At 48.9% G+C, this 12,022-nt stretch overlaps 1 protein-coding gene across 5 annotated transcripts in view; it reads right to left on the reverse strand.

Annotated features, from left to right (window-relative positions):
• VAV2 (vav guanine nucleotide exchange factor 2) overlaps positions 1-12,022 on the reverse strand; it is a 153,946-nt gene that overhangs the window by 108,355 nt on the left and 33,569 nt on the right. For all 5 annotated transcript variants that reach the window (XM_076355387.1, XM_076355385.1, XM_076355386.1 and 2 more), the window contains exon 2: positions 9,835-9,951. In XM_076355387.1, coding sequence (XP_076211502.1) covers positions 9,835-9,951 — 117 coding nt within the window. The remainder of the gene's footprint in view (positions 1-9,834; positions 9,952-12,022) is intronic.

Below are 12,022 nucleotides of genomic sequence, written 5' to 3' on the forward strand. Positions count from 1 at the left end.
AGCCAGACAAGGAAAAGTCTGCAAGAGCTAGAAAATACGAAGGTATCTTTCCCCAAGAGAAACGCTCACGCTTTTCCAAAGGGAAATTGATACTTAAGATAAATTACAGAAGCCTTACAGATGGTTCTCAGATGTCTTGGTCATCCCGGCCTCACCTGTGATGTTTAGAGAGATGCTTTTTAAAACCTATTCAAAGCAAATTGTTCCCTACCAGCACTGCAGCTGCAGGCCAGCCCTCCGATCCCATGTTACTGCCTAGCTCCCTGCCTGCTGCACCCAGCACAGCCCCTGCACGCAGGCAGACCGACCGACCGACCAACTCCCTGCAGCTCTGGGATATTTCTCACCAAGTTTTCCAGCCCCTTCTATCCCTCGTGTGTGTGCACACCAGCGCCCAGCCCACAGCACGCAGGTGGGAAGAATCCTGAATGTACGGGGAGTTTTTTTTAAGAAATATTTCGTTTCTGAAGGAAAAGGAAAAAAAACCCCACCCTTTCTGGAAGCCCTCCAAGAACAAACAAGCAGCCCATTCTGACAGCCAGTGGAACAAAATAGTCTGAGATGCTGCTTCCCCCCCTCCCCCCCTTTAACTTTCCCCCATGAAGAAGTGTGGGAGGGAGACGAGAAGCCTGCCCATCGTCCCCGGGCGAGGGTAGCCCTGGTTTCTAAAGCTGTCCCTGCAGGTGGACGGGACCCGCCGGCCACAGCCTCAGCAACCTGAAGTCCCCCCCAAACGCGGGAGACTCAGAAGAGACCGAGACTGGGCAAGAGATGGGGGCGCGAACAGCAAACCTCGCCAAAACCACACTCTGCTGAGAGGCGGAGGTTTCAACATATTTTTTTTTGCACTGTTTATTTGCTGTGAAACATTAACATTTCTCTTCCAGTAAGTGACTGTCCAAACGCAAAGTGCTTATCTAGCAGGAGCATGGCAGGGCCCCAGGCTCGCCGACCAAAGCCCATCTCCCTCTGAGCACCCCAGTCCTGGCCCCTCTCCTGCGACACGCTGGAGAAGGGGCATGGGACACCCAAGCTCCTCTCAGCATCGGGATGGTTGTGTCCAGGTGCGGTATTTCAATGTGCTAACTCGTACCAACTCTCCTCTGCCCCAAGAGGAATCACAATTTCCTACAGAAGCTTCCCCCCGCCCCCGTTTTTCTTTCTGGTTCATGGGGAAGATGCTGTGCAGAATGACCCTGAGTACTGGCGTTCGTGGAGTTCGGCCATGCCAGTATTTTCGGGCTGATAGTTTCACTTTTTGCCCATTCCGCTAAACCACAGTTACACCCACATGTTAATCTGTTTCAAGAAATGTTAATTGTTATTTGTAACCAAAGCGTTTGGCCTTGGGACAGTATCATCATCAGACGCTGCAGTTCCAAGAGGCTGAGAAATCTGCAGAAGATTTTAAGAAATAGAAGACCTCATTATAAAATAAAAAATTCCTTTTATTCCAAGACTCCCTTAAGTGATATTACCTGGGAGGCATTTCCTTCCTTTCCCAAAGCACACGCACACTGAACAGTTAAGGTCAAGCGATAGCAGATGCACTAATCGAGCACCAAGACATACAAAGACTGACTTTGCCTGTTGACATCTTTCAGTCACGATGATGCTCGCTGTATCATTAAGTCTCAAACACCCGATGACATAATAAAAGAAAAAGACCTCGAGGGGTTCAAATGAAGCCAGGCATTTTTCAAACAATATGCAAAACCTGTTGGGTCACCCAGAAGAGCCTGGCTTCTTCCCCTCCCCGTTTTGGAGACATGGACTGCTAAATGTTTTACCACTCACAGGTTTTTCAAGGGAAAAAAAAAAAAAAAAAATCCTTTTCTCCCCAATCTTGTCTAAAATTACCACAAGGAAAGCTCAGACAAATCAAGAAGGTAAAGGAAAATCAATTTTATACACGTTAAAGATATGCATTTATCCATGTCTTGATCAATACCTTGGATTCCTTGCACATTAAAACACTTCAATCGTTATTTAAGGCCCAACAGCAGATTTCTCCCATCCAGACTATGGGAGTTACGAAAGATCCTGCCCATACTTGTTTGATCTGAAACATAATACCCCTTAATGTGACCCCTTGGAAAAATACTGGGGAAAGCAGCCAAGAAGGGAGAAGAAAAAAAAAAAAGGCAAAGCTTCCCAGAATGAACATTTCTGGCTCTTTCAGTTCCACTGAGAAGCTGCACATCTATAAACAGACCAATTTTGTAAGTAGGGGAGAGAGGAAGGGGAAAAAGCGGAGATAATTTGCCACAGCACAGCTAAAAGATTCTGCTGCGGTGAATACCAGAGGGCCATCAGCGCTATCAGGGCTGGGCAGAGGGGGAAGCAGCCTCTGCTCTTGCTCCAGCCCAGGAGCCGCTTGCTGGGACATTGCATTTTCATCTGCTCTGTCTCAGGACCTCCCGAGCCCACGGAAGGTGCAAACCTCACAATCCCATGTGCGTGTGCCAAAGACCTTACAGCACCTCTCCCCCATGCTCCCAAAAACCAGAGCAGCTTTGCAAACGGCGGTAACTCCCACTGCGGTGTTTACTCGTCCTGGTCCTCGCCTGCTCAGTGATGCACCAAGTCCTCGGCAAGGAGCAGAGCTTCTCACCGGGAAAGGCTCACAGCTACGGCAGCTGGGCGACAGGCTCAAGGGGTGCCCAGCCAACGCCGAGCCGAACATCGCTTTGGGCCAAGGAACCACAGGAGCAGGTCTGATGCCGCAAAGCATTTCTTGGCGGAGAACCCAGCCCCGATAACCAGAGACCTTGGGTGAACATGGGTGTCTGCTTTCGGCCATGCAACATCTCACCCAGCCCTAATCCCAAGCAGAAAAAGCCGGCTGTAAGCAGAGACTGTCCTCCCGCAGTGCCGGTGGGAGCCCAGTGTGCCCCCTCTCATTTTGGCCAGTGGGACAGGAGGTGACACCAGGGCCACAGCTTGGTGGTTCAGCTTCCAGCTACCCTGCCTGGGCTGGTAAAGCCCAGGTGTTTCACAGAGGGGCTTGCTTTAGGGTGCATTGAAAGACTAACTGCATTTTATCAGCAACTTGTTGCCTATGCACGATTTAAGGCCGTGGTGCTGTTACCGGCCCCCCGAAGATCACAAAATATGCCAGCATGGCCCTTTCAACATTAACTGCGACAGGCAGCTAGGAAGATTCACAGTCCGCCAGATATTTCAGAGCAATAGTCATAGCAGAGCAGGGAGAAATTTCCAGGATTTGGAGCCTAAAAAATGTACATTACTAGCAGTGTGACAGCACCTATTACATCCCTCATGGCAAACAGTGCGTGGGTAACAGTCCTGCGCACGGCACGGCACTACGCAGCCGAAAGCACCGTCTGGTACACGCTTGACTAGCCGCAGAAATCTGTAATTCATTTGCCCTGTATTTTAGGGAAGTTCAGCGTCAGGGTTTCCTGTACATACTTTTAGCGTTCCAGCTGAAAACATCTGCTGGACATGCTGCACCTGCTAAGGCAGCCCCCCCATGAACCGCAGCTGATGTCCTCACGGTGCCCGGGAGCAAGGAGGATGGGAGGAGGGTCCCTGCATCACCCCATGTCCGACGGCATCATCTGAGACCAACCTGCACCACGGGAGGGTCACGGGCAATACAGAGCTCGGTACGTATGAAGTGTGAGACAAGCAACCCCCAAGCCCAAACGAACCCTCAAGCTTGCAAGGGGGGGGGGGGGGGGGGGGAACAACAAAAAAACACCCACCCAACCCATGCTGCTCCAGCCTGCTTTTGCCATTTGTAGCGTTCATCCCAATATCCAAGTCTCCAGTACAATTCCAGCAAGGCCATTTAAAACACGGGTGGCCAAACGCTGGCGGACCTAACGCCAGCTGAGCAAGGCGCCAGCCAGCACGGAAACGACCAAACATCACCCGCAGCTCCTGCGAGCGACAGGGGAGTTAATCATCAACTGGCAGGTGGTGAGGTCCCTGCACAGGCACGCTGCGAGCTGCAACAGCAGGGCTGCCCTCCCCATGCTCTCATACGCTTCCCAGAGCTGGGGCTTCTCCCTCGGGCAAGGGCTGCAGCACCCAAGGGCTCTGGGCAAAACCCTGCAGGCAGCATCGAAGCCGCACATGACTTTTCAGCTTGTTGGCAAAGCGCTTTGGTCACTCCTGAAGAGTGCAGCAGTGGTCCGTAAAGCACGATATCGCCCTGCAGAAGCTACCCCGGAGGAGCTGTGCTGCTCTGCTCAGGCACGTGGAGGGCAGAGCGAGGGAGAGCGTGGGCTCAGGGCGTACCCGGAGCTCCTTCTTCGGTGGGGACAGTGTCACGGCAAGCGCCGGACAGGCAAGGGGTTAAGCAGGTTCCTGGTTTCTTGCATGCAATCACACACACCTCTCTCTTTGCAGGCCAGTTACTCTACTGCTCTCTTGGGAATTTAAAAAAAGAAAAAAAAAAAATACACACACCCTTCTTTTGGAGAATTCTTCTCACTTCCCACCCCACCCGCTGCACACGCACTGCGCGAGTTATACAGCAATTAGAAACGTTTTCATCTGCGATAGGATCCCTTTCTTGACACACATCCAACCACCGCGCAGCAGCCATCTGGGTAACTGGCACAGAGGAACACAACGCGGGAAGGTCTGTCTGGCTGCCCGGTCCTCTGGGGCATTTGTAAATAACCAGGAGGGGAGGCAGAGCCGTGGATGGGATGCCGTGCTCGGCCGCCTGCAGCGCTGGCGGCTCCTCTCCGCTCCCGGCCGCTATCACTTCATGCACTCAGCGATGCATAAAGACAAACGCAGCGCTTTTAATTCGTTCTTGACTACGAGAGATCAGGAGAAGGAAAAAAAACCAAAACACCAAGCAAAAAGTCAAGAATGGGAGGAAGAGTGCTGCTCCCACCACCAGCGGGTCAGCGGCGGGAGGGCAGGCGTTGGGCTTGCTTTGTTATAGCACCAAAATGCAGCCTTAAAGTTTAAAGCCTTACAATTTTCACCTACCTATATTATTTCATACAAATCTCCCTCCTTCTCCCCTTTATACGCCCCAACTATGTTAAAAAGGCACCCTTTAAAATACCGCTGCAGGGATATTGACTTGTATGTGAAGTTAGAGATGATGGAAGGAGGGGAATTCTCAGCAGAGAAACAGAGAGAAACACAAGCCACCAACTCTCAGTTATTAATCCCTTAAATAATTCTGACAATGCTCCCCACCCTCTGAAACCAAGCAGAAAACTCAGTTTTCTGACTCTCTAGCAAGGGGGGGTGGGGTGGGGTGTGTGGGGGTGTGAGTGTGTGTGGGTGCGTATGTACATGTCAGAGAGGGACAGGGGGACAATGGCAGTCGAGCCCCTTCGCAGCTCTCCCAGCACCCCAGTCCCGATGGCCGGCGAGGTGGGACATCTCGTTTTGCAGATTCTCCAAACACAGGGTGCTGGTGATGAAGCTGGGGACAAACCTGCAACAGCACCCGGTGAGGACAGCCCAGACCCCCCCCCCCCCCAGGGCTTTCCAAGAGCCATCGGCATGAGGAAGGGGACACCTTTACACCAAAAATTATTCTGAAGATGCAAATGCTTTATAGAGGGCACCCATCACTTTAACTCTGATAGTATCAGCACATCCCCGCTTCGGCAGCTCCCCTGTCCTCTCCCACCAACAAGGCGGCTCTTGCTGCAGCCGCTGGAGCATGCCGTGCTCAGGGCCACCCTCCCCAGCACTTCAGCCATGCAAGACAAGCTATGTACAAGTCCTCCGTCAGCCACCCACGAGGCACACGTGCCAGCGAACCTTGATGGATTCAATTAATTGAGAGGGAGGATTGATCCAGCCCCCCCCCTCCTCTGAGCCCTGCTCGAGCTGTGAGGTTGGTGCAGTTCTCACCAACCTCTGGACCAGAACCAAGAGCATGAAAAACACCACTTTAATCTCAGTATCAGTATCTCCTCATTTTTCAGCTGACCTGTGAGCCTCTTCCCTTTTTCATTTTTACAACGGCATCATTTTGTACCTGTGGGTCAGGGTAGGAAAGACCCCTATTTTGCAAAAAAGTTTTTTTTCAAACAGTGCAGGAACTTCAAAAGAAAGTCAGGACAATTAAGAACACGTCAGGAGAGCAGAGAGGACTGGGAGGCTAATAAATGGCACGCTCCACAGGTTTATGAATATTTGAACTATATTTCTCAAAAAAAAAATAGTACATTACTGCAAGTTATTGAAAATTAGTAACTCCCTTTAATGAACCTCGCTACCATCATGCTGACTAATAGAGTGATAAAGAGTTTAATCCATATTTATGTACATTTTATCTCATTATAGTTGGTGCCAATAAATTAGTAAGTCCAATAAGAGTTACATTTTATACCATCACTGCTATTAAATGTGCAAGAAGTACTGTGCAACAGCACACCGTACGTGAGCACTAGCTTTTTATTTTATTTCTTTGCTAGTACAGCCTGGCTCCTAAAAAAAAGACTACACAGCACCCCTGCAGAGGGCCCAGCGCTCACTCCTGCAAGATCAGACCCTAATTAGGGACGAGACAGCATTAACAGGGGTTTTCTTCATCGGCGCGCTGCACGCTGCGCTGCTTTTGCATCCTGCAGCGGAGACAGAGCCACGGAGAAACACTTCTGCAAAATGCACTCGTGATTACAGATAGCTTTTGAGCCATTTCAAAGGATAAGATTTTTAAAAGTAAAAACATTAAGAGCCAACTTGTAGAAAACAATATAACGATATATTCTTTTAAGGTGTCTTAAAGGGGCACAGCTAGAAATACAGGCGGTCAGCATCTCAGGTCACTTTTAGAAACCTCTGTCATGAAACACAGCATGTCCCCTGTCACAGCGGGATTGCTTAACAACTGGACATTGGGAAAAAACCTGGCTGCGAGCAATTTGAACTGGCCTCTCGGCTCCCTTGGGTAACTGGGAAACGCTGCAACCAAGATTACAAGAAACATGACGCGTCTATTTGGCAAAAGCCTGCGCTTGCCAATTACCTGACATCCCACGAAGGCAGAGATGGAGCTTTTCAGCTCCACAGGGATTTTGGCCGGAGAAGCCCACATGGTTCACGATCCCATTTCACCAGCTGTTATCCCGGTGACAGCAAGGAAGCAGGAACTTCCCAAGCTTAACGCTTAAGGAAGTAGCAAAACCAGGGATAAAAATCCCACGTTCCTGGATTCGAGCAGCCCCCGACCACACTTGCTCCTTTGGAGGAGGCTCCATCGATCCTCTGGGCAGCTCCTCCTTGCTGAAGCCCTGGCTCAGAAGCCAAAGGGAGCTATGGAAAGCTCTCTCAGAGTTAACAGCTGGTCAAGGCAAGACTGAGGGATCTGATTTTTCTTCCTCTTCTAAAGCACTAGTGTTTTTCTTGCATTAGGAAACCCTGAAAGACCCTGCAGATTCCAAAGGAGCAGCCCTTTATGTATAGGTCAGCACCACATAAATGCAAGCCCCTGCCTTTCTACTCGGTAATTACACTGCAGCAAACCCAAACGCTATTAGTAATCGTGGTCTCACTGGCCTTCTGGTTTGGAGGAGAGAAATAACTGCTTAGAGTGGCATCCAGAAAGGAAACACCCAACACCACTCCACCAAGGTTTCTATGTAATTAAATGGTCGACTGTTACTGTGCTGCGTTCAGAAAAGTCTCCTACACGGCGTAGTGTCTTGTAACCAAAAAACACTATTGATCTAAGTAACGAATAGCTCCAGGAAGAATTTTTTGTGTGTGAAGTCTGTGTTTGGCCAGTGGGAACGTGGATTAGAGACTCCTTTTGCTCTCGCTGTGACTCAAAACGGAAAGGCGCTTTGCTCAACAGCAGATTTTTCCCTGTTTATTTGCTTTGCCACTGTTGAACACAGATCTGAGGATTATGTGGGAATGAAAGGTGGCAAAGACAATGGGGATGTTTTGACAGGCTTCCAGAGGGATTTAGGCTGGTGCAGACCTGAACAGCTGATACCCCCACCAAACTGATGATAAACTGCATTGGGAAAAAGATCAGCAAGGTTTTTGTATAGAGAATCTATGCCTCCTGAATCTTATAAGGTTGTATATAAGGCTGTTTGAAGATCACGATGCACATGAAAATAAGCAAGGTCCAGGCAATTTCCCAGAAGTTTGTGACAAGTTTCTTTTCCAAAGTCTCCTAAAAAAACCTAAATTGTCTTGGGGTAAGAGGGAACGGCAAATCATCTCCCCTTACCAAGCCACAAACCTGAATGTCCCCCCAAAAAGTGAACAGGAGGAGGAGGGAATAGCTGTTCCCTAACCAGACCAAAAAGGAAACCAAACTGCGTTCAGCTGACGTGCTCCAGCAGTGTTTAAACGCCAGGCTCTATTAACAGGCGTCTTAGGCAATTTGAAACAGCACAAAGCAAGAGACGACGTGACGATAAAGCAGCATTTTAATTAGCAGTGGTTCTTTCCCCAGCCCAAAAGGTTCCTTCTGTGCATTCATATCCCCAGAACAACAAAAGCCTTCTTGTATTTCATAAATCAAAAAACTCATAAAACAAGCCCCTGCAATTGCACATTCCAGATAATGGTCCAGAAATAAATTAGGCAATAAATATCAAATAATATATCCCCATCAGCAGTAAAAATCCACTCTTTGGATAATCAGAAGAGAAGATGCCTTCCAGCAGCTTATGCCTGGTACCTCGAAATAGGTAAAACAGCAGAGAGCTTTAATAAATCTTTTAACACCTTTTCCACTGAAGAATATAGCAATTGTCCTGCCTAATAGCTTCCCTGAGCCCAGTATCCATCAGAGTAACAGCACAGCCCTGATGCTGTTCATGTCAAAAGCGAGGGTATCAGAACAACAGCCGCTTGTCAAAATCGTGTAGGATTTTCCTCCCTCGCAGCTGGGTCTCGTTCAGCATTCGGTGCCACCCATCAATTACAGCAAGACACAAAAACGCGCTCTCTCGTCCCCCATCCAGGTGACACACGGCACAAACACAGCCAGCACCTAGGAACTGCTGGGAGAGAAAACCTCCAAACACAGTTCTCCGAAACACTCAGGGGGCTAATTTCACCCTGGCATGAAGCTTCCTGACCCCCCTGGAAACTCGCTGGCCACGTTACAAAACCGACGGCCGTTTTGGTGAAGCTATTTTGCTCGCAGCCGTGCACAGAGGCAGCAGCTGGGGAAGGACCGCGCGAGGTCTGCACCCACACCGGGGCAAAACCAGAAGCGCTTGCGGACGAAGGGTCCTTGCCACCGGGTTGGTATAAACCTGGGTCCAGGCTCATGATGATTTGTAACTATAGGGAAACGTGCTGCTGGAGTTGCAGGGTTTAATCCCCCAGGCTGGTTCATGCAGAGCAGGGATGATGCTTAACACCGGTTTGAATGTGCTGCGCTTACGGGGAGCTCACGGGCAAGGAGATGGTGCGGCTTTGCCCCAGTCACCCAGCGAGGCAGCTGGAGCTGGAAGAGGACCCCAGAGGCCTGACCCCAGCGCAGCACCCAGTCCCCAGGGCTACAGCCTCTTCCAACTGCCCTTATGAACACATAGATACAATATCGTGATTCCCCCCAAAAAGACATTTTTCATGTACTTTAGAGGCTGATCCCAGAGGCTTTGTAATCTAAAGCAGAAAGCCTGAAGGCTTGATCTCCTTTCACTAAGGACGCAGCAGAACCAACCCCTAGATATGCAGGCTACCACGAGCACAGGGGAACAGATGCCCAGTGCATGGGAGCAGAAGCTGCTCAGAAAACCAGAAAGCCTTGGTATTTTCATCCAAAACCTGCAGCACAAGTCCAGAGAACCGCCCGGTGCCAGCAGTGCCAGAACCATCACTTCCCAACAGCTCAGGAGTAATTCTTACCTTTCCAAAATCCCGTACATCAAAGAGGTCAAAGGGGTCAAAGAGATCGCTGTTTCTTAACCCAAATTTGTCGTGACACACTTTTAGGAAGGTTCGGATGTTCTTCAAACAGAGAAACTGGGGGAAACAAAAAAGAAAGGGAGGGAAAAAATGAGCAAGACAGGCACAAGTTTTAACTGAGATTTACTGAGTTAAATTCACATGTGAGACAAGTTAACAGAACTCAGAAACTTGCACTGAAAAGCCACGCGTTAGTTTATTTGTTGTTACTGAAGATGTCAGGCTCCTGGTGCCCTGTGAGGACTCCTGTGTTCTCAGCTGCGCGCCAGAAACAAACGCCCTTTTGAAAAACAAGTTTCACATAAGGTAACGTTGCAGAAGGGCTGGAAAACTTAAGCCAGGCCGTTTCACTTTCAAGGTCGGAGCCAAATATAAGTTACAGCTGATGTTCTACAGAAGCCCAGTGTTGAACTTTCAACCATTTCCAGCATGATCCCATTTGGTTCCCTACAGAAGGGACACACATCGCTTATCGTATGCATTGCTGTACCTCTGTACGTGTGCACGGATACACGCATCCCAAACACAAAGATTGGGACATTGAAAACAAGTTTTTTTTGCTTTGGGGTCTGAAGCAATTGACAACTTATTCAAGTCACGTTTGCTCCCTTATCCTCACACCTCCCAGATGCTGCAGGCATCGCAAACACTAACAGACCCATGAAACATCAGCCAGCCACGTACAGCCCGTTTCCAGCAGGCAGCTGCCAGTCCTGCGGCTCAGCCACGGGAGCTGCTCCTGACCCAGCTCAGATCTCGTTCCCAAGACCAGGGCAATCCCTGGGACCGGTTCCACAAAGCTTTGCTCATCTTTAATCTTAGCCCATTTGAAGAGGCAGAAATCTCACCCCTCTAGGGACCACCCTTGGTTATTCAGATAGCTCAACTGGCAGAGCAACATTGTGTTTCTCTTTCAAGAAAATCCTGTCTTCGGCTATAGCAATAATTGGTCATTTGTTTGCGAGCATCGGGGATTTTGAAGTCTGAGGACTCCAGACGGTCTCGCTCCAACAGTGACGCCTGGCAGCACAGGGATTGAGGAGAATAAAAATCTGCTTCATTTTTGCGGCTGCATCACTTACATCCTTCACCAGAATGGATTGACTCTGCCGAGCAAGCCAATTAATTTCACTTCTTTCTGCATCCTCACGCTATTCCACAAAATACCTTCAATTTATCGCTGTATTTTTAAACAACCCCCTTTTTTTTTTCCTTCAGCAAATTCCTCACAAATACTTATAATTCTAACACATTTGTTACATAAATCAACCCATTAAAGGAATGAATCATCCCCACGTGGTGAACAGGCACGGGATGCAAACTGCCTTTGGGTGGGTTTGCACGGAGTCGGTCAGTGTGGTTTTATCACGTGGCACTATCTCTGTTCCCCAAGTTGCCATCAAACCAACACCATACAAAAACACTGCTTGCAAACTTCACCGAGAGTTCAAAACAACATAAAATAGCTTAATTTTCTTTTAATTAAAAGAATCAAAGCAGGGTCTTTGGGGCCATCACATCTCCACAGACATGACCGCGATGCGTCTTACCATCATTGCATTTGGGTTTATATGTGAGGTTTGTGGCGATGGGTTACCAGGACCACCTCATTAACAACAGGCTGATTGACCTACACAAAGAAAGAACGAACCTTTTACCCTGCTCCCCCATTCCAGCCCCCTCTACGTGGGGCTGCCGAGCGACAGCAGAGCTCCCCCAGCACAGGACATTCCCATCACATCAGAGCCTTCTCATTAGACAAGCAAGTGCTGGAGGCAGAAATTGCAAACAATTCTGTTTTTCTAGGGCATTCCTCTCTCTCACATAAACGCTGCAGTAAATGTAATCTGTCTAGACTGAGAGGTTTTTTTGGAATTGCTTTACAACCTCTCTCGCTGATACAGGTTATTTCATAACTTTATCTTCTGGGTCTCTGCAAGAATTTACACCCTGGGCAAACCAGCTGCTTGCAGCAGGGATATATTTTCCTGTTGCATTGCAGTCTCATTGATTTCAAATTTCTAGCACGTGTTTATTTTAAATCCTTTTAAGCCTCCAGTTTTGAAAGTTAATGACACAGGTTACAGCCATAATTACACACAGCAAGAGGCAAGCCTCCTCCGCAGAA

The sequence above is a fragment of the Aptenodytes patagonicus genome, chromosome 18 (assembly GCF_965638725.1).
Source record: "Aptenodytes patagonicus chromosome 18, bAptPat1.pri.cur, whole genome shotgun sequence".
NCBI lineage: Eukaryota > Metazoa > Chordata > Aves > Sphenisciformes > Spheniscidae > Aptenodytes > Aptenodytes patagonicus.